Below are 23,502 nucleotides of genomic sequence, written 5' to 3'. Positions count from 1 at the left end.
CTTTAAACCCAGAACAGTTCCTGGCCTATATACATTTGATAACTCTTTATATAGGATGATAGAAGATGAAGGTGTAAAACAATTACACAAGGGTAGGAAAAAAGAAGTCTGCACAACTGTGGCAGGGTCTGAGCACGGAGAGTCATCTAACCACCAGGGAAGGGTTTCTTGGATAGGGTGTGCTTTGTGCTGAATAGGATTTTATCAGGTCAAAGGAAAACCAGCATTTGAGAACAAATTTCAGAGGTATTTAGAGATTGTATATGCGCAACTTTGGTGGTCGGACTTGGGGGTAGAATGTATGTCACCAGTTAAAGATGAATTGTGATCTTTGCTTGGTTTTTCTGATATGAGTGAGTGGATGGATGGAGGTACCATTGACTGAGGGATACAGAAGGGAAACACACTGTCCTCCTTCCCCGGGGAAAAGAGTTTAGTTTGGGGTAAGTTAGAGCTTCTTGATGAGGGTGAACGAGGAGAGTGAAAAAGATGGTTTGCAACTCAACATTCAAAAATGAAGATCATGGCATCCAGTCCTATCACTTCATGGGAAATATTTGGGGGAAAAGTGGAAACAGTGATGGATTTTCTTTTCTTGAGCTCCAAAATCACTGCAGGTGGTGACTGCAGCCATGAAATTAAAAGATGCTTGCACCTTGGAAGGAAAGCTTTGACAAAGCTAGATAGTGTATTAAAAAGCAGAGACACCACTTTGCTGACAAAATTACATACAGTCAAAGCTATGGTTTTTTCAGTAGTCATATACAAATGTGAGAGTTGGACCATAAAGAAGGCTGAGTGCTAAAGAATTGATGCTTTTGAATTGTGGTACTGGAGGAGACTCTGGAGAGTCCCTTGGACTGCAAGGAGATTAAACCAGTCAATCCTAAAAGAAATCAACCCTGAATATTCATTGGAAGGACTGATGCTGAAGCTGAAGCTCCAATACTTTGGTCACCTGATGCAAAGAGCCAACTTACTGAAAAGACCCTAATGCTGGGAAAGACTGAGGACAGGACGAGAAGGGGGCAACAGACGATGAGAAGGTTGAATGGCATCACTGACTCAATGGACATGAGTTTGAGCAAACTCTGGGAGACAGTGAAGGAAAGAGAAGCCTGGTATGCTGAGGTCCATGGGGTTGCAAAGAGTCGGACACCACTTAGTGACTCTACGTCAACAACAACAACAACATTTCTAATGCCTGTAGAATGTTCAGTACCTAGTTGAAGTTTTGGAAGTGGAGCTCATAAGGAGAGGTGAGAGTTGCAGATAAATTTGGAAGTCATCATTATGTATGCTACAGTTAAGCAGTAGTCATAAATACAATCAGAGAGCATGATGACATCCAGCGTAAAGGTAGAGCCCTAGGGAAGGCAGCATCTTAGAGCTGGTCAGACAAAGAAGAATCAGAAAGGAAATCTGATAATAAATTTTGGAAGGTATAAGGACAACCAGGAGGAGTTGCTGGCTTGCTAATTAAGAGATGATCATTTTAGGGGAGGGTGGATAACTTGTCATTCATCCTAGAAGATTCTTTAGGGTGTAGACTAAAAACATACTGTTTGATCTGACCTGACTGACAAGTAGCAGCTTGGTAAAGTTACCGAGAACAGTTTCAGGGCAGTGGGCAGAGGGAATCAGACATGTCAGTGGGCTGTGATGTGAATTAGATCAGGGAATGGGTGGAAGGTGGGGGTGGGCGTGCTGTCCCCTAAAGATTCTTGTCAGTGTCTGAGAAACTGGATTAGAAGTAAAGAAAGGAAGGTAGGTGTGAGTGTAGACTATTCTTTAAGAAGTAAGAACATGAAGGGATGGAGAATGAGAGATGGCAGCTATGTGGCAGAGTGGGGAGAAGTTCTGTTTTTTTTTTTTTTTTTTTTTTACATTTGGAAAGCTTTTGTGTGTTATGAGATCTGGAGAGAAGAAAGAGATTGGTTTTACAGTTGAGAAGAGACCATTTGGGGAGCAAAGTCCTGAAGAATACTGGTAACTAAATCCTCACCTGAGACAGAACAAAGGGAAATAAGCGTGTTTTTGTTGTTCAGTCACTTAGTTGTGTCCGACTCTTTGCAACTCCATGGACTGTAGCTTGCCAGGCTCCTCTGTCCTTGGGATTTTCCAGGCAAGAATATTGGAGTGGGTTGCCATTTCCTTCTCCAGTGGATCCTCCCGACCCAGGGATTGAACCCTCATCTCCTGCATTGGCATTCGGGTTCTTTACCACTGAGCCACCAGGGTAACGGAGGTATGGGTAGGAAAAGACTTTTTAAAAGAAAAAAATGAGGCTACAGTAGTTGAGATAGAGTGGAGTAAGAGATACAGTTATCTAAACAGTGTGAGGAATCAAGATGGCAGAGCAAGTCCTCGAAGGTTATGAGAAGCTTGATATGGCAACCTCAAGGGAAAGGGAATTAAAATATTCAATACAAGCAAGAGGCTCTAGTCAGTAGTGTCAAACGCTTAGCTCAACTGGGAAACTAAATCAGTGGGTTACACAGTTTTACTCAGTTGACATCGCACCAAGAACAAGAGCAGAGGGAGGGTCTGGTTGGAATTGTCCATAGCTGGACATTGGCAAGTGGAATGCTTTGGAAGGTCAAAGGGGAGAGGAAGTTGAGGTTGCTGGTGAGTTTGGTTGTAATACTGATCTGTGGGTAAATTTACGAGAAAGTGATTTCTCATAATCACCTTGGAGATTAAAGTACAGATCATGGGAGATTAAAATACTCTTTGGGAGACTGGATAGTCTTGAAGACTAGAGAGGACTAAGGGTTTCAAGAAAGATGGGCAGGTTTTATCAGTTACATGTCGGGCAGTGGTATGGTCAGAGATGGAAAGATGGTTGCCTGTGGTCAGTGCACTGCAGCACATTTTTCTGGGTTTGCAGAGAACTTAAAATCCAGTACAACTGGAATAACAGGACTGTGAATCCACATGCGATACATACTTTGTGAAATTCCTGAAGCTTCAGAGAGAGAAAAAAACGATGTTGCAGAAACTTCAAATACTCCAGAAGACAGATCCCAGGACTGTTTTGTTCGTCGCAGAGTAAATCAGCTCCTGGCAAGTTGTCTGTTGTCCGAGCTCAGTAAATATTTGTTGAATGAATAACACCCTCCAGAGTATTTCTTGACTGGGAGATTTATAATGCCGGAAAATTATGGCTCGCAACTGACACCTAGTGGTGGTGTACTCAAATTACTAATAAGTGACAGCATTTTCTTTCTTATTTCAGAGAAATCGTACAGATCAGTGGCAGCAACAGTAATAGCTTTGTTCCTGAAACAAGTCTCTGAGTTGATTTTGGGCAGTCTTGCTATTGGCATTTACCAGGACTTTAATTTGAATCAGCAGTAATATTTACAGAACGTCCACTGGATGCCAGACACTGTTCTGTGTGCCAGAGATTTTCATGCGGTGTATATTCTCTTGTATATAGGACCTCACTGAATTTGAATACATAGGTAGAGTGTTCCACTTGGAGTGGAAAACTTGTTCCAGAACTTAATTTTAGGTTTTGTGTGTGTGTGTGTGTGTGATTTTACATGTGAGACCTTTCTAAACTTGTTTCATAGCTTTTGGTGCTAATGTTCCTATGTCATGAAATACTTTTCATTAATGTTAGGTAGGCTTTCAGGGAGATTGAGGTAAGGAAGTCTCGGGGTTGTTGTCAGTTTATATGATACACGTTGTGCAAGATAACTATATAGCATGGAGAACTGTGAACAGATTTTATCTTTCCTTCATTGCTGTTCAGTCACTAAATCATGTCCGACTCTTCGTGACCCCCGTGAACTGCAGAACACCTGGCTTCCCTGTCCTTCACTGTCTCCCGGGCCTTGCTCAAACTCATGTCCATTGAGTCAGTGATGCCATCCAACCATCTCATCCTCTGTCACCCCCTTCTCCTCCTGCCCTCAATCTTTCCCAGCATCAGAATCTTTTCCAGTGAGTGGGCTCTTCGCATCAGGTGGCCAATGAATTGTAGCTTCAGCTTCAGCATCAGTCCTTCCAATGAATATTCAGGGTTTTTCCTTTAGGATTGACTGGTTTGATCTCCTTGTTGTCCAAGGGACTCTCAAGAGTCTTCTCCAGCACCAGAGTTTGAAAGCATCAATTCTTCGGTGCTCAGTTTTCTTCACAGTCCAACTCTCACATCTGTATATGACTACTGAAAAAACCATAGTTTTAACTATATGGATCTTTGTTGACAAAGTGATGTCTGTGCTTTTTAATATGTGGTCTAGATTTCTCATAGCTTTGCTTCCAAGGAGCAGGAGGTAAAGTTCTGATATGTTAGTAATCATGCTGACATATTTAAAGTATTTATGGATGAATTGACATGATACCTAGGATTTGCACTAAAATACTTTAGGAAGAAAATTTGAGTGTAAATGAAACAAGATGACAGATTTTTGAATAACTGTTTAAATTATGTTCATGGCCAGAGGTTATTCTACTGTTTTTCTCTACTTCTGTAAATTCTGGACATTTTCCACACTAAAAAGTAAACAAAAAAATTAGACTGGTGTGGGTAGAAAGAAAGTTTGTTATGATTAAGTTAGAACATGATCTGTATTTTAATATTTAGCAGATTTTCTTGCTTTGCTTTGTTCCATTTGATGTTATTTGAAGATGAGGTTGAATCGCAAGTATGTGTTTGCTTATAATGGATGAAATGTGATTGAGACCTGACAGGTGACTTTATACTGACATTGTCTAGAGACTATTGGAATTTGGACTTTAAAGCTCATAAGATTTGTTGGACAACAGATTGGAGGCCTGGGAGATATAATTTAAAGTACTAGCCATCACTGTGGAAATGAGAGTTGTCTGAAGTGGAAGTTTGGAAACACCTCGATTTAGAAAGCTGGAATGCGATTTTTTTTCTCTCTCAGTGCTTCTGCCTTTACAGGGAAGAGAAGAGAAGAGGACCCAGTAATCTGCCATGACAGCCTTCTTAAATTGGATTCTACTTAATTTTCATATAGGATGTATATTCATCATTGATACATGTGGATTTTTGATGCTAAACAGTCTCTTAGGCTCTAAAAGTGTTTTGTATGCCATTAGCAAACCAGACCCCTAAAATGAAAACTAGAAGCCTGTTTTCTTCTTTTTTTAGAAGTCTGTTCTCAATAATTTAAAAGGAGCTATAAAATATTTTAGGCAAACAGAAAAATAAAGGGGAAATGTAACTTCCAAATGCTTACTACCTATGTCATCCTAATATTTCAACACCACCTCATTCCTCTCTGTCTTTCTCTAAGACATAAATTATTATAAATATGACTAAGGCCTTTCTATACAGTTTCTTTTCTGTTCTCTTCCCCCCAGATGTAATTACTAGCTTGAATTTTGCATTTATCACTTCTGCCTTAGTAGAGCCATATTCCTAAACTCCGGCTTGGTAAGTGCTTCCCCACGCCCTGGGTTTGTTTTTTTTTCGTCTGTAGCAATCTGCAGCCCAGCAAAGAGAAGCAAAGATCGTTTTTCATTATTCAAATTTAACTTTGATATATCTGTCTCAGTCTACATTGTGGTTTCAATTATTAGGGGTCTGAAAAATAGATTTTAATTTCAATGAGCTATTTAATTGATTTTCTTTAAATAATTAATGCCTGGAGCCTTAGCATTCCATTATGTGACCTCTTTAGCTTTCTGCCTTTGTGGAGAGCACATGCCTTCTAAGGCTTATCTAACTTTCATATTAAGCCCAGTTTAATTTCAACAGCCTTTTCTTGTGTAGAGATAGAGCATTTCTTTGTTGTTGTCTCTCTCTCTTTTTTTTAATAGCAAAGAAATCGATAAAAAAAACTTAAATCTGTCATTATGAAAACAGATTTGTTTTCATTAAAAAAGTTGTTTGATAGCATGTTTATGAACTGTCAGAGAGAAGAATTTAAAAAAAATCTCAATCTGAGTAATTGCCATTGTTTCCTGCTGCTTTGCTTTTGGTTGAAATGTAAGATGGTATTTCTTTGTTTAAAGAATTTTTTTTATTTTAACTGCTGAGAAATACATTTCTCTTGTCCCTGTAGGGCACAGAGAACTATAGGATTCCCTGATCTATCCCTCTGTGTGTCTTCATTATAGGCCCTTGTTTGTAACTAGTATAGTTCAAAATCTGTTGCTTTGGAAAATAATCGGTTTGCTTTAGTCTACTTGCTCTGTGGACTTCATATTTCAAATTTTGAAACAATTTAAATCCAGTTGTTTTAGGTTTTAGCATTCTCCAGAGAAGAGGGTCATAGAGCTTCTGGCTTTTAGACACCCATCTCTTTAGTACACTGGGCTTCCTATATGCCTCAGTGGTAAAGAATCCTCCTGTCAATGCCGGAGATGCTGAAGTCATGGATTCGATCCTGGGGTCGGGAAGATCCCCTGGAGAAGGAAATGGCAACCCACTCCAGTATCCTTGCCTGGAGAATTCCATGGACAGAGGAACCTGGAGGGCTACAGTCCTTGGGGTCCCAAAGAGTCACACGTGACTGAACGACTGAGCACCCACACACTCTTTAAGACAGATTTGTAGTTTGTGTCAGTTATTGGAAATGTTTTAGTGCAGTCTCTCTTCTTTTTTCCGTTGTTCTTTGGTTTCTGCTCTTCAGCTTCCCTCTAATATGACGGTTAAGTTTGTATCGTTCCTCTCTAGACCAGTATTTAATCATGCGTGGCAGTGCTGTGTCCCTGGCTTCATTCACCTCTGCTTTCTACGTAAACCTAAAGGTTTATCATCAGACTCAGCATAGTAGTAACATTCCTTAAAAACCTACTTGTATGAAGTATATTCCTTATAAACCTACTTTATATTCATTATATAAATATGTTAATGAATTCTCTCTTCTAATCCTTACAACAACCTTGCCAGGTGAAAATAAATAGATGATCATCATTCTCATTTTTCCCATGAGTTAACTGGAGCACCAATAAATCATTTGTTTAAAACCCCTTGAGGATGGGATTGCCAGATAAAATATAGGATGCTGAATTATATTTGAATTTCTGATAGACAATAATTTTTGCAAAATCCAGTAACCCTTCTTGGAAAGTACATGGTAGAGCTGGGATTTTAAACCCTGTAATCCGGTCATAGGTCTCAAGCTGTTGACTGCTACATTATACTGGATGTGGAGAGTAAAAACCATGCCCACCTGGATGCTCATTCAGTGTTTGGATGGCAGCTACTACCTATTCATTATTGTTTAGTTGTCCACCCCCCCCCAACTAATTATATTTACTGAAATGTAAAAGTATTTGCATTCTTTCTGATTTCAAAGTGTCGCTTTCACCTTCAAGTAAATACATATATGATTTTTACATCTTCTTATCTAAGTCTTTACTAATTGTATGTTAAGTGGCAAAATAGAATAAAATCGGACTTTTCTGGAGTACATGCTCATTTTAGCCATTCTTATTCACATAAGATTACCACCATCTTCTTCCTTTTCTCAAAGACAGAAAGATTTAGTTACATGTGTGTGCTAAAAAGACACATTTCCCTTTTCTTCTGATAAGGAAATGAGGCTTGAATAAAGTCTTTAGAAAACTAAGAAAGTATAAAATACACATGCAGAATTGAAAGAGACATTTTACTGAGAATTGCCAAGGAAGCCACTAACTCCGCTAAATGATCCTACAGGGAAGTAAGGGGTAAATTTTCCTGATGAATTGCCACAGGGTTAGGCTTTTAGTTTTGCATATCTAGAAACTGATTGTAAAAAACCAAAGGCATAAGAGATTGAATAACACAGACTTTAAATTTGATGCTTGTGATTTCCAGTTCTAGTGGAATTGCAGAGAGCATATATTAAAAAGAAGACACTCTTAAAATTAATGAACTATGTCTTTAACATAAGACTTAAAGTCAAGGCATATAGAAATTGAAGAGAGGGATATTTCTTATTAAACCTGTCTGTAATTAATGGATGCCTCTGGGAAATTTTTCTATTGTCCAGAAGAAACTGGATAACATCTGTAGTAGTAATAGCAAGTCAGAATTCTGTAGAGAGTCTAGAAAGGAAAGTGAACAAGAAGGATCAGAGTACAACTCTTAGCAGTTAAAATAGTGTTTGCTATAAGACTGGCCCTTCTTTTAGTGTACTCCATCTTCATATATTTTCAGGCATAGTATATTGAAGAATTCGTCAATCTGTGGCAAAGTCTTTCTGAATTTATAGTGGTAGTCATTGCCAAGTTACTGTTTCCTTAATAGAAATTAAAACCAAATTATTTGAACCGCATCTATTCTGTGTAAAAGTTCCTATAGGAACTTTCAGAAGTCACTATATTGCTATATAGTCAGCTTTTTACTATTTTGTAGAAGTCATTAATAGTCATTTATATTTTTGTGTTTCTTAAATGTAGGTATGATATAATCACCTTTGGGACATGGTGGACTGCAAGTCATTAATAAAAAGAAAAATGTGTCCTTTCTTTTATTATATAAATCTTTCCTTGAAACAATGACTTGATACAGCAAAACTTATTAAACCTTCAAATCTCTAGCCAAGAAAAAAGTAAATGGTTTTCTTTAAACGCCCACTGCTGTGAATGTTGAGTTGGCTACATAAGGACCTAGCCTGATTACCAACTTGTTTGGAATTAAGTGTTTGCATTTTAAGTGAGTTAAATTGAAAAGAATTTTTTTTTCCCCTTTCAAACTAGTTGTAAGCGAAAGCTTGATGTAAGATTTAAATAAGAAGTTTGTTCACTTATTGAGCAATGATTTATCGAATGTCCATTCTGTGCCAGGCATTGTTAGGTCTATGAGCATCAGTGAACGTGGCAAAAATCCCTGCTCTTCATTTTAGTTGAAGAGATAAACAAGCAACATGTAAACAAATAAATATGTAATTGTAAGTAGTGGATGACCAGTTCTGTGAAGTAAAAGCTTGGCACAGACAGAAAAATTTTCCAGACTTTGTATTATAATTTTCAGAGTACAGCAAATGCCCTGTCTGTCTGTATTCCACAATAATGTGTGTCTGAGTATGTGGCTATCTAGGTTTATTTTTTTCCCTCAAATCATTTGAAAATTATGTTGCAGATATCCTTCTCATTATAATAATGGAAATGTAACAATATAATAATAAAATATGATAATTGATGATTACTAATACTTCATCCCTAAGTATTTCAACAAACATCTCTTCAGAATGAGGACATTCTTCCTTATCAGTTCAGTTCAGTTGCTCAGTCGTGTCCGACTCTTTGCGACCCCATGAATCGCAGCACATCAGGCCTCCCTGTCCGTCACCAACTCCCGGAGTTCATTCAAACTCATGTCCTTCGAGTTGGTGATGCCATCCAGCCATCTCATCCTCTGTCCTCCCCTTCTGCTCCTGCCTTCAATCTTTCCCAGCATCGCGGTCTTTTCAAATGAGTTAGTTCTTCTCATCAGGTGGCCAAAGTATTGGAGTTTCAGCTTCAGCATCAGTCCTTCCAGTGAACACTCAGGACTGATCTCCTTTAGGATGGACTGGTTGGATCTCCTTGCAGTCCAAGGGATTCTCAAGAGTCTTCTCCAACACCACAGTTCAAAAGCATCAATTCTTCGGTGCTCAGCTTTCTTTATAGTCCAACTCTCATATCCACTCATGACTACTGGAAAAACCATAGCCTTGACTAGATAGACCTTTGTTGGCAAAGTAATGTCTCTGCTTTTTAATATGCTATCTGCTGCTGCTGCTGCTAAGTCGCTTCAGTTGTGTCTAACTGTGTGCGAACCCATAGACAGCAGCCCACCAGGCTCCCCTGTCCCTGGGATTCTCCAGGCAAGAATACTGGAGTGGGCTGCCATTTCCTTCTCCAATGCATGAAAGTGAAAAGTGAAAGTGAAGTCGCTCAGTCGTGTCTGACTCTTAGCGACCCCATGGACTGCAGCCCACCAGGCTCCTCCGTCCATGGGATTTTCCAGGCAAGAGTACTGGAGTGGGTTGCCATTGTCTTCTCCGAATATGCTATCTAGGTTGGTCATAACTGTTCTTCCAGGGAGCAAGTGTCTTTTAATTTCATGGCTGCAATCACCATCTGCAGTGAGTTTGGAGCCCCCAAAAATAAATATAAAAAAATTATTTTATTTATAAAAATAAAGTCATTGTTTCCACTGTTTTCCATCTATTTGCCATGAAATGATGGGACTAGATACCGTGATCTTAGTTTTCTTAATTTTGAGTTTTAAATCAACTTTTACTCTGCTCTTTCACTTTCAATATGAGGCTCTTTAGTTCTTCTTCGCTTTCTGCCATAAGGGTGTGTCATCTGTATATCTGAGGTTATTGACATTTCTCCCGGCAATCTTGATTCCAGCTGTTGCTTCATCCAGCCCAGCATTTGTCATGATGTACCCTGCATATAAGTTAAATAAGCAGGGTGACAATATATAGCGTACTCCTTTCCCTATTTGGAACCAGTCTGTTGTTCCATGTCCAGTTCTAACTGTTGTTTTCTGAACTGCATACAGATTCCTCAAGAGGCAGGTTAGGTGGTCTGGTATTCCCATCTCTTTAAGAATTTTCCAGAGTTTGTTGTGGTCCACACAGTCAAAGGCTTTGGCGTAGTCAACAAAGCAGAAGTAGATGTTTTTCTGGAATTCTCTTACGTTTTCGATGATCCAACGGATGTTGGCAATTTGATCTCTGGTTCCTCTGCCTTTTGTAAATCCAGCTTGAACATCTGGAGGTTCACAACTCATGTACTGTTGAAGTCTGGCTTGGAGAATTTTGAGCATTACTTTATTAGTGTGTGAAATGAGTGCAATTGTGCAGTAGTTTGAGCATTCTTTGGCATTGCCTTTCTTTGGCATTAAAATGAAAACTGACCTTTTCCAGTCCTGTGGCCACTCCAGATTTTCTGGCATATTGAGTGCAGCACTTTCACACCATCATCTTTTAGGATTTGAAATAGCTCAACTGGAATTCCATCACCTCCACTAGCATCATAATGATGCTTCCTAAGGCCCACTTGACTTTGCATTCCAGGATGTCCAGCTCTAGGTTGGTAATCACACCATCATGATTATCTGGGTCATGAAGATCTTTTTTGTACAGTTCTTCTATGTATTCTTGCCACCTTTTCTTAATATCTTCTGCTTCTGTTAGGTCCGTACCATTTCTGACCTTTATTGTGCCCATCTTTGCATGAAATGTTCCCTTGGTATCTCTAATTTTCTTGACGAGATCGCTAGTGTTTCCCATTCTATTGTTTTCCTCTCTTTCTTTGCATTAATCTCTGAGGAAGGCTTTTTTATCTCTCTTTGATAGTCTTTGGAACTCTACATTCAAATGGGTGTATCTTTCCTTTTCTCCTTTGCTTTACTCTTCTCTTCTTTTCACAGCTATTTGTCAGGCCTCCTCAGACAACCATTTTGCCTTTTTATATTTCTTTTCCATGGGGCTGGTCTTGATCCCTGCATCCTGTACAATGGATAAAAATTCATATAAAAAGGTTTAATTTGACAACAATTATGGATTCTTTATATTTGACACTCAATCAAATTCTGCTCAGCGTTGCAGTCTAACAAAGTCTAACAAAATGGATTAAATTTACCCCATACATGTATATGTATTATTTTCTCAGTTACATTCTTTTTAAAGAGTCAGGGCTCTGTGTTCTGTCTCAGTTTCTGATTCAGTAGATCTGAACACACTTCCTGGGTTTGTCAATACTGCCGGTCTGGGGACCACACTGAGTATCTACCTGTTTGTCCTCTCTCAGTACTTACCTTCATACTTTAAATGTTACCACTTACTTTAAATGTTCTCTCATCCATGACTCCTTTTTTTTCACTTCTGTGTATTGAAACTGTCAGTTTTTCTCAAATGTTAGTGTGTAGGTGAATCACCAGCGAAAATTGTTGACAAAGCAGATTTCTGATTGGCCTCCAAACATTGATTTTTAGCAAGTCCCTGAGCTGGTCTGTGGATAGCAGTTGGTGAAGTCCTGACTTTCCCATTTGATCACCTGCTCCTCATCACCATGACTGTCTGTTGTATTTGTCTCTGTTTTTTAATGCTGTAGTATCAATCTTCATTCATATGTCTGTCTCCCTCCAGCATCCCTAAAGGGAAAGAACTGTTTTACTTGGCATTAGGACTTCAGTGCTTAATACCATGCAATATTAAAAAGTAGTAGACTTGATAAAAATAAATTACTGAACAAATGGAAAAAAAAAAAAAAAGGCAGTAAACTTGAGTACCACCTGTATAATTAGCTCTGTGATCTTGGAGAACTTACTTAATCTCCCTGAGCCTCAGTGTCCTCTTTTGTTCCATGGTACTATTTACTCACTATGGAAATTAGCTCTCAGGCATGGTAGTATTTAGTGTAGTAATTTACATTCAGAATGTTCTCAATAAATGGAAACCATTGCTACTGTGATGGTTGTGTTATGAAAGAAGCAAAATAAATGTTTGAGTTCATGAAATACTCTTAATAATGACTTCAGCATTCAAATTCAGGATATGTGGTTAATACTTCATTAAAAGATCTTGGCTTACTTGTCTCAATTAAACATAGTTTCCTGTTTTGCTATTTTATGGAAATATTGTGAAGTAAAACCATGCCTTGGTTCTTTTATCTCCCACAGGAAAACAAAGAAACCGTTTGGAACCCATGGACACCATCTTTGTTAAACAGGTGAAAGAGGGCGGACCTGCTTTTGAAGCTGGATTATGCACAGGTGCTGATATTTAAACAGACTCTAAATTTCTTGCTTTGTTTCTTCCGTATTTCATTTTCCATATTTTTCTTTCTCCTTCTGTATATTTCTTCCTTCTTCTTCATATTAGTTATTTCTGAGACCTAGTTAGTTATATCAGAGAAGGCAATGACACCCCACTCCAGTACTCTTGCCTGGAAAATTCCATGGATGGAGGAGCCTGGTAGGCTGCAATCCATGGGGTCGCGAAGAGTCAGACACGACTGAGCGACTTCACTTTCACTTTTCATTTTCATGCATTGGAGAAGGAAATGGCAATCCACTCCAGTGTTCTTGCCTGAAGAATCCCATGTAAGAATCCCCATGCAGGGGAGCCTGGTGGGCTGCCGTCTATGGGGTCACACAAAGTCAGACACAACTGAAGCAACTTAGCAGCTGCAGCAGCAGCAGTTAGTTATATGCTTCTTGATACTCAAATAGATACATTCTGACCGAAATACAGAGTTGTACATGACTGAGCAACTTAGCACACGCACACACAATTTGTGGGCCCTTTTGTTGTTGTTGTTCAGTTGCTAAGTGGTGTCTGACTCTTTGCGACCCCATGTACTGCAGCACGCCAGGCTTCTCTTTCCATCACTATTTCCATGAGTTTGCTCAAACTCACATCCATTGAGTCAGTGATGCCATCCAGCCATCTCATCCTCTCAACCATCGCCCCTTCCTCTTGCCCTCAGTTTTTCCCAGCATCTTTTCCCAGGGTTTTTTCCAGTGAATCAGCTCTTTGCATCACGTGGCCAAAGTATTGGAGCTTCAACTTCAGCATCAGTCCTTCCAATGAATATTCAGGGTTGATTTCCTTTAGGATTGACTATTTTGATCTCTTTGCTGTCCAAGAGACTCTCAAGAGTCTTCTCCAGTACCAGAGTTCAAAAGTGTCAATTCTTTAGCATTCAGCCTTCATTGTAGTCCAACTCTCACATCCATACATGACTACTGGAAAAACCATAGCTTTGACTAGACAGACCTTTGTCGCCAAAGGTCCGTGATGTCTCTGCTTTTTAATATACTGTCTAGGTTTGTCATAGCTTTTTTTCCAAGGAGCAAGGATCTTTTAATTTCAAAAATTGGGCTGTTTTAGTTACCACTTAATAATGGATTCTCAGAGGCCCTTTAAAACAACCTATTTTGCATACATTTAATTTTGACAAAGGTGAACAAAATAGTAAAATGATGAAGATATTTATTGATCTAATTAAAATAATCTTGAAGCTCCAAATTCAGAAGAGCCTGGCCTGCCAGAGATGAATTAGTTCATTCCACCACAAAGAGTAGCTTATTTTTTTGGTTAAAATGGTAAATTTTCTTTATTTAAAAATTTTTTATCAGTATAGTTGCTTTATAGTGTTGTGTTAGTTTCTGCTGTGCAGCAAAGTGAGTTGGCTATACTTACATATATAACCCCTCTATGTTGGATTTCCTTCCCATTTACACCCCTTAGTGCATCAAGTAGAGTCCTGTGTGCTGTACAGTAGAGTTCTCGTTAGTATCTATTTTATACATCATATCAGCAGTGTATATGTGTCAATCCCAATCTCCCAATTCATTCCATCCCTCCAAGTCCCCAAAGAGTAACTGAAGTCTCCAGTGCAATGCAAGCAAGCCCAGCTGCATATCTGCAGTGTGTGGTCTGTTTGTTCTGAAATATTTTGTGACTTACGATTTTCATAAAAACTAGCTAGGACTTAGTTTAGAGTAATGCACACACTAAAATAGTTACCCCTTTCTTTTGTTTTTAAACATGAAATAATTTAAAATGGAATTAATGAAAAACTATCTTTCACTGCCTTTTGATTAAAATATCTTTTCAGCTACAAGTATTGGGTGTCATTCCTAAGATATATTAGGATGCACTATTAATTTGTTAATTGTTTTTTTGGTCATAGTTGAGGGGCTGTGCTAAGCACACGAAAAGTACATTTTTTCTATTTTCTTCTTTCCCTTATCCTTTCTCTCATTTATTTTCTTTTCTGCTCCGTTGAATTTTTTTGAGTCGTCCAGACGTCCTTTACCCCATTAAAATGAAGAACAAGTTAATATATATAAAGTCAAACCCATGTGCATGCCCATATTTAAGTTCTGCAGTACAGCACTAATGAGTAAACTAAAGAGACTGGGAGAACATGACACGGAAATTAGTTGGACTAAAAGTGGAGGACACTGAACTTCCCTAGTGGTCCAGTGGTTAAGACTCTGCACCAGGGCTGTATCCCTGGTCAAGGAGCCAAGATTCCCCATATTGCACTGCATAGCCAAAAAGCTTAAAAAATAAATAAATAAAGTTAGGGGATTTATTTTATTTATATAAATATATAAATATTTAGAGATAAAATACTTTTCGAGGTTTCTAAATTCATCAGTTGCTGCGCTCTTCATTTAAAACATCGTTGTCTCATAAGCTGGATATATTAAAATTTAGGATCATTTTTATAAAAGATATTTTACAAAACAATGAGCAAGGATAGATCAAAAATAAGTATATTACTCAAGAAGTATTACAAAAGTACTCAGAAGTGACATTGTAAAGGAATTCCTCATGTGTTTTTTTAATTCCTCTTTGAAGGTGATCGAATTATAAAAGTCAATGGAGAAAGTGTTATTGGAAAGACCTATTCTCAAGTAATTGCTTTAATCCAGAACAGGTAAGTCTTGGCATGATTAATTTTGGCCAAAGATGGGTTTTAGAAATCAATGAAGAAAGTAGACTTAATACAATATTGTATTCCTGTAAGAAGCTGATGTGATATAAAGATAGGAAACCTTCCTTTAAAGTTGAAAATGCATTTGAAAGTTACCAAGCGCGTACTACCAGAGGATGGCGTATTTGGTCGCATTGTTTTGGCAAATTTACTCAATTTGTAATTAAAATCCTTTTGAGCCTGAGAGGCATACATTTTATATTTGCCATTAAGTTTCTTACTTTTATTTGAAGTGACAATCAAATTTGTTTATAATATGTATATAAATACTTGCATATATAATTTATTTTAAAACTACTAAGATAACTTGTCTTTAAATAGCTTACTGAATAATATTCTTGGCTCAGATTCATTTGTTTTAACAAAGACCACAAGAAATCATCTTTTAATCCACTTGTCTGCCTACTTTCTACAGAATAGGATTTTGAGTTTTAAAGGTAGAATAGTATTTATAGAGTGACTGACTGTAAAGATAATTTAGTCCAACTCTCTTTCTCTCTGTCACACACCTAGACTTTTTTTTTAAAATTACAAATACAGAAATCAAAAGCCAAAGAGGTTGGCATATTAAATTTCGATCAAGAATAAGCCATGACTCTATGAGGGTCTGATTTCCAGATCATCATCATAAGAGGTTCTACCCAGATTCAGATACAGTAACTTTTAGGTGACCTATTGCTTTATGTTAGCCACACTCAGCTGTCTGTAATTAAATTGAAGTTGACTGTTTTCTGAAGACTTCTATCAAGCTCCTCTAACCATGTCTAAAGCAGTTCATGCTATAATCTCACTTATTTACACAAGGCTCCTTGGTGATGTTAGTGGTAAAAAACCTGCCTGCCAGTGGAGGAGATGTAAGAGATTCAGGTTCAATTCCTGGGTCGGAAAGATCCCCTGTAGAAGGAAATGGCATCCTACTCCAGCTTCTCCAGTGGGGTTCCCCAGTGGCTCAACGAGTAAAGAATTTGCCTGCACTGCAGGAGACACAAAAGACACAGATTCAATCCCTGGGTCAGGAAGATCCCTGGAGGAGGAAATGGCAACCCACTCCAGTATTCCTGCCTGGAAAATCCCATGGACAGAGGAGCCTGGCAGGCTACAGTCCACGGCATCGCAGAGTCGGACATGACTGAGTGACTTAGCAACAACAGTTTACACAAATGCCCTAATATGTTGCCACTTTTACAGTTGGGTGATCATGATTTATTGATTTCAGAGTATTCTTTTTACTATTGGATTCTCGGTGTTCCTGAGTGACACCTATTTGATCTTAAGTATTGAGGAAACCGGGGGACTGGTAAAGAATTGAAAGCTTCCTCCAGAGGCAGTGGGGAGATCTACCCAAATTTTCTTTTGGAAAATAATTTAGATCATGATAAATATAACTATGTTTTGTCAACCTATAATTTAAGAGTTTTCAGGGTATTTCTTAACATGTCTTCTTTAAAAATACCATTTCCCAAAACAACCATAATTTAATCTTTGTTTTCCTCAAACTCCACATTAATTTTTTTTTTGGTTACTGATGCAGTTCATCTTTCACGATAATAACATTTTGGAATGACAGTCTTAATTTTTCACCAGTATAGCAATTTGAAAAATTAAATAAATAAATAAAATGTTTTTTTTTTTTCATGATCTTATTTTTCTTTTAAAAAATTGTGTTCCTTTTGTCTGCAGTTGGTAGCAAATGGATTAATGCAGCACAAAGCCATTGAGATTCTGCAGTGTATTAATGTAAAAATGTATCCTTGCAGAAGAATTTATCTAAGCATCAGTATGTATTTTCTACCAACTCTAAATGTTGAAATTCAAGTACTTACATATTTTCTTAGTGGAATTTATTTGAACCTGTGGTTCTTACTGGTTTACTATTTTCTTTGCATTTATGAACCGAAAATTAAGGGTTCAAATAGAGACACCAGTAAATTATTAGACTTTCGGTTTTTTGTTGTTTGTTTCTTAATCTCATGATTGTATTGGGGGGAAATCTATCCGGTATTGTTAGGATAGATACTGAGGCCCTAGCTGGGGACCGCACCACTGTCCTTGCATATCTCAATGTAATTCTGATATCACAGGACTTGGTATATTAATTTTTGCCTTTGAGCTGTTTTAAACCTAGAGAAACTTGTCTATTATTTCAACAGGACACTTGCAGTACCAAAATAAAATGAGACTTTGGGCTGTTCCTATAAAAGCTCTAAATTAAATCATGGAGAAGAAAGCAAATAGTTGAGATGATATATGGTATTTAAAGATAAGGCATCATTTTGATGGTTGTGATGGTGAACTCTTATTTCCTTCCCTTCTGAGGCCAAGAGGGAATATTTCAAAATTAGGATGTTTAGTATTGCTTAAAATGTTAAATTTGAGGGTTCTTTGATTATTTTCATGTTAATGGGTTTTTAACTTGATAAACAGACTATGTAGTAAAAATTTGTAATTTGTTCTGTGACCTGAGATAAAGGAATACATAATTATATATTGATGAGCTTTGTTCCAGGAATATTCAATATAAGTAATCTACTTGGTGTTTCTAAATTAGAAGCATGTTGTAAAGAACACTTGACCAGTTCTGAATAGCTCAAACATACATACATAATTATTATATACACATAAAAATTACTACTTTTCATTTTAATGATTTGGATTTAAAATAAAGATTTTTAAAATCTGCAAGTTAAACTCATAATTAACTTAAAAAATACCTGAGTTACCTCTTTTTTCCTTTATGTCCTTCTTGTATAATTTTTGCCTCCCCTAAAATAGTTTATGTATATTCAATTTCAGTGATACAACATTGGAACTTAGTGTTATGCCAAAAGATGAAGACATTCTCCAAGTGGTAAGTTTTATTTGTTCAAATATGTGGATTGTTTTAAAGTTATGAATGTTAATAAAAATTCTCTAAAGATAGAGGTGAATTAGATTTTTTTAAAAAGATTCTAAGGGGGAAAACCCTTAAACACTCTGTTTTTCTCTACACTTTACCAAAGAGAGAGAGACAGACAGACAGACCACTGTCAGTTTTTTACAGTTAAGCAACATGAGAATGTTTATTGATTTCACAGTAAACTTGCTGTTGTCATTTGGGATGAGATTCCTACAGAGTTTGTTTGCCCCACTGTTGTGTTCTACATTATTCCTTTGACCAAAATCCAAACCTCAGAATGCAAGTATATATCCCCAGGAATTAGACTTTTTAAAAAAATTGTAAAGTCAGAAGTTTTATGAAAGCCATTTCTTAATTTTTCAATAAGTATTACTGCTTATAAATGAACTTACTGAACAGTTTTCAACAGTATTCATTCATTCCATTATAAGGAATGTTCACAGTGAGTACAGTCCACACCTTAAGGGAAAAATACGTTAACCTCTTAGAGAGGGAATGAAATTAGATAGCTGAAAACCTATAGCATTTGTCTTAAAATATCTTTCTCCTCTTGAGAAAGAAAACAAATTGAATGGAGTACTCAACTCCTTTATTAAACTTATATACTGCCAATGGTAAAAATAGAAGACAAATTTTGTTCAGGAATACTTTTCCTCAATTGACTTTTGTAGTTCAGCAGAATAAAACAATTAGATTGGGGAAATAGTGGCTGCTGAAGTTTGTGGTTTTTAGAAAACTTCCTTTTAGAGAATTGTCACTGCTGTTTTGGAGAATGCAATGGCAACCCACTCCAGTACTCTTGCCTGGAAAATCCCATGGATGGAGGAGCCTGGTAGGCTGCAGTCTATGGGGTTACTAAGAGTTGGACACGACTGAAGCGACTTAGCAGCAGCAGCAGCAGCATTGCTGTTTTACTCAGAACTAATGGAATCTTTGTGATAAGAATCAAAATAGGGATGTTTTTCATTTATAAGGTGTTAATTTGAACTTGGCTCAACCAAAGTGCTAAATAATCTTTGTAAACACTTTAAAAAAATATTACTAAAACTAATCCTAATAATTCCACTTAGGGAAGCCTGGTGTGCTGCAGTCCATGGGGTCGCAGAGTCGGACACGACTGAGCGACTGAACTGAACCGAACTGATTCGCTTACACATAAAATATAATTAACCAAAATTCGTGGAGATCAACCTTGTGTTTTCAAGGCAGGATGATTTCATTTTAAAATGGCAGTTTTACTGATAAAAGATTATCCTTCTTAAGTGCACAGTTCTGTTGAGGTCAGGGGTGTCTGATCAAGGAGGGATAACCATCCATGATGGTTTTCTTAATCAAGTGGAATTAGTTGCAGGGTTCCTACCCTGATCATTCAGCACAATGAAAGAGTAACAGTCATAACCATGGAAGGCAGTGAAGTCACTAGATTGAAAATAAAGAGGGGCTTATTTTCTAGGGCTCTACTTATGCAAAGGACCAGGAGGTGATACTTACAGGGTAGGGCAGGCTTGACCTTGAACTGTTGCATTCTCCTGACTCAGAGACAGAGTGCTCTTCCGAAACAGAACTCTACTGAAGAGTCATCTTTAGGAGACTCTTTCCTTGCTAAGGTGAAGGCACTGATGGGACTTTGTTAGAGCAGTGAAAGAAACAGTTCATTTCAGAGTGGCTGGCAATGAATAAACGCCGAGGGGAGGGATCAAACACAGAATGATCATCCTAGCATGCTGTGTGGTTGATGCAGGGGATCGACAGTGCAATAATGTTCTAAGGATGTGATCAGTGGGAAGTTTAATTGATGAGTCTCCTTGTGTTTTATCTAAAGTAGAGGGAAACTACAAATTGTTGCACCACAGGGAAAAGTTGGTTCACTGGGCTGACCCAAGCACACAGATCTTCAAAGTTCCTCAGTAAAGGGTCCTGATATACTGTAACAGAAAAGTCATATTCTTACAACTTGTTGTTTTATTTTAAGCATAAGAAATTAAAAGCCCAGGGACTTCCCTGGTGGTCCAGTGGTTAAGATTCCACCTTCCAATGCAGGAGGTGTGGGTTCCATCCCTAGTTGGGGGACCTAAGATCCCACATGCCTCACAGCCAAAAAATCAGAACATGAAACATCAGAAGCAATATTGTAACAAATTAAACACAGACTAAAAACGGTCTACATCAAGAAATAAATAAATAAATATTCTAAAAAAAAAAGAAAGAATTAAATGCCCATATCCTTGATAATAAAAGAAAACCTCACCTTAAAACCCAGTCTTCATTCAAATTTGCATGTCCTGTAATTTGTTAGGAAATTGAAGGAGTGTATATAGTTAATGTAGGTTATGCCCTGTTCCCCAAAGAACATCAAAATGCAGAAACTTCTTTTCCACATAAATGTTTTTAGCTAGGATATCTACAAGTGTCATTTTAAAAAGCCACTATAAAATCCAAAGAGAATCTGGGATTTAAAAAAACATGTGAAAACAAGAGGCCTTCAGAAATATTTATGTTGCTCTTAAATCTGTTACTTAAAATACATGCTTGTAAAGATGTATTTGTCCCTGTGAGGTTGAATATTCATTGTAAAGAAAACATGAACATTTTTAAAGCCACTGTAAACATCATTTACCCAAGAGAGGGCTTGTTTTCTCAGTCTACATGTGTTTGCCTGGGTAACAGCAGGATGGGGTGTCCATGAACTTTTGCTCCTCAAGTAATGTATAGACCAAGTGGTTCTAGAGGTCCTCAGCTCATCTTTGAGAGGTGATGTAGAAAATTTGATTTAAAACTTGCCTCATGGAAGGACTGGTATATAATAATAAATCTCATAATTTACAGAAGACAGTGATACAGAGTTGAAAAGCACAAAGTAAAAAAATTAAAAAAAAAGAAAAGCACAAAGTATTGGTAAAATTGAGAATTCTTCATTATGTTATTAAATTAGTGCTGGTAATAGTACTCCTTTACTTGGCAGCCTTGTTTTTTAAACATATCTAGATCCACAATACGTTTAGTTTTGTATTCATTTCAGTCATCTTATGTAGTGATATTTTAGACTATGATCATAATCTTAGACAAGTTCATATTTTCATGGTGATATTACAAAATAAAAAGCACTTCCTGTTGCACTTTTTAAAAAGTGAAATGATTGTGTTGCTGTCTCAGACATTGAATGAAACAGCCATCACCCATCAAGTCGCCTGAAGGGCGATAGTGATAGTAGTGTTAGTCGCTCAGTCGTGTCTGAGTCTTTGAGACCCCATGGACTGCAGCCCACCTGGCTCCTCTGTCCATGGAATTCTCCAGGCGAGAATACTGGAGTGGGTTGCCATTTCCTCCTCCAGGCGATCTTCCGGACACAGGGATTGAACCTGGGTCTCCTACATTTCAGGCAGATTCTTTACCATCTGAGCCACCAGGGAAGTCCCTGAAGGGCAATGCTAATGGGGGAAAAAAAAATGTCCTCAAATGGACCCATTGTAGGAGGGCTAGATCTGAGCATTCTTTTCCATTCACACCTCAAGACATTTTGGTAAGCCTTTAGCACCATGGACTCAAAATTGAATTTTGAGTTGATCAGTTGTGATGGCTCTGGAGATTCTCAGGTATGTCTGGTGTTTGACAAGGGCATTTGGAGCCTACTTCATGTTATTCTCTGTTAAACACAGCCAGGTTAAACAGCTTTTCTGGTGTAACAGGGAAGAAAGTGATGTACTAAGACTTGAACCCACGCAGGTCTGAGACTGTATATAGCCTGTAGTTGAAGCTAAACCACCATTCCACACTGCCATTGGGTCCAGACGAAGGATTCCTGTGGCTGACACAGTCCCACTGCCGAGCTGTCAGGATAACCAGTCTCTGGGCTCTGCACCCACTGCCCTAGTCACCACTCCACGAATATTGTGACATACGTTGAGAAATGTAATTTAACCGAAGTTTTCCTTTAGATTTATCAGAAGCACTTTCTAATCAAATAATTATTTATTATGTTCCACACTCAGTATACTCTTCAATTTAAAATTAGGTGTCCATTTGTCACATGTGCATCAGGGTGGTCCTGCTTTAGAATAGGGAAACAAGAACAGGAATTTTGGAAGGTTCTTTCATATTTTGAAAGTTTGAAGCAGTTACTTTCTTCTGCTTTTTTTATCTTATTTTAAATATATTTTTAAAAAAGAATCTGCCTGCAGTGTGGGAGACCCTGGTTCAATTCCTGGGTCGGGAAGATCCTCTAGAGAAAGGATAGGCTAGATACCCACTCCAGTATTCTTGGGCTTCCCTTGTGGCTCAGCTGGTAAAGAATCTGCCTGCAATACAGGAGACCTGGGTTCGATTCCTGGGTTGGGAAGATCCCCTGGTGGAAAGGCTACCCACTCTAGTATTCTGAAGAATTCTGTGGACTGTATAGTCAGCGCATGGGGTCGGAAAGAGTTGGACACGACTGAGCGACTTTCACTTAAAATATTATGAGAATATACATACTTGTTAGAAAAGTTTCAAATGATTTAGAAAGGTATAAGCTGTCCACAACATCCCCTTCTCCCATGCCCCACTGTGACATATCTGGCATGTATTTGAAAATTATACAAACACGATAGGTGGTTATTTTTGCTTTTGTCATAGATACAGGTATTAAAATTAACAGATCAGCCTGTTAACAGTGAACTGGTAGGCAGGAATTTTAATCTTAGTAGCTTATTTATTCTGCACTCTTTTTGTTGGTTTGTTTTTATTATTTACTAGGCAATAAATACAGTATGGTAATAGTAATACTATAGTAATGGGTATGGTAAGTGACTTGGATGCAATTCTACTAAAACGGAACTGAAAGATTATTTTTGGATTATTTAGCTACTGTTAGGCACTGTACATATAATTAAGATCCAGACTGTTAACATTACATTTAAATGCTCCTTACAATTCTAATTCCAAATGGAGACATTTGTAAGGCATCTTTCCTTACTCACTCCCCTCAACCCCCGCTTAGAGAACCCTTTGGATCTGTAGGCATGACAGGGTTGCTACTATTCTGTTTTCATTAGATATGGCTTGAACTTTAACATTATGAACTTTAAACTACTAAGCTACTATAAGATATAAAACTTAAGAACAAGGGTAAAGGAAATTCAAGAAAAAACATAGAGTGATATTTAAAAGGACTAATGAAAAAAATTGGCCAGAGTTTTTTTTTTTTT

General features: G+C 37.7%; 1 protein-coding gene across 1 annotated transcript in view; it reads left to right on the top strand.

The window, feature by feature from the left end:
- The window catches only part of ARHGAP21 (Rho GTPase activating protein 21), a 129,738-nt gene that overhangs the window by 71,147 nt on the left and 35,089 nt on the right, over positions 1 to 23,502 (top strand). The window contains exons 4-6 of the mRNA XM_010859917.1: positions 12,593 to 12,685; positions 15,288 to 15,366; positions 18,217 to 18,271. Of these exons, the coding sequence (XP_010858219.1) occupies positions 12,593 to 12,685; positions 15,288 to 15,366; positions 18,217 to 18,271 (227 nt within the window). The remainder of the gene's footprint in view (positions 1 to 12,592; positions 12,686 to 15,287; positions 15,367 to 18,216; positions 18,272 to 23,502) is intronic.

Source organism: Bison bison, unplaced genomic scaffold (assembly GCF_000754665.1).
Source record: "Bison bison bison isolate TAMUID 2011002044 unplaced genomic scaffold, Bison_UMD1.0 scf7180017864461, whole genome shotgun sequence".
In the NCBI taxonomy this organism is placed as follows: Eukaryota; Metazoa; Chordata; class Mammalia; order Artiodactyla; family Bovidae; genus Bison; species Bison bison.
Note: the sequence above shows the minus strand (reverse complement) of the source record. Positions and strands in the feature narration are given on the sequence as shown.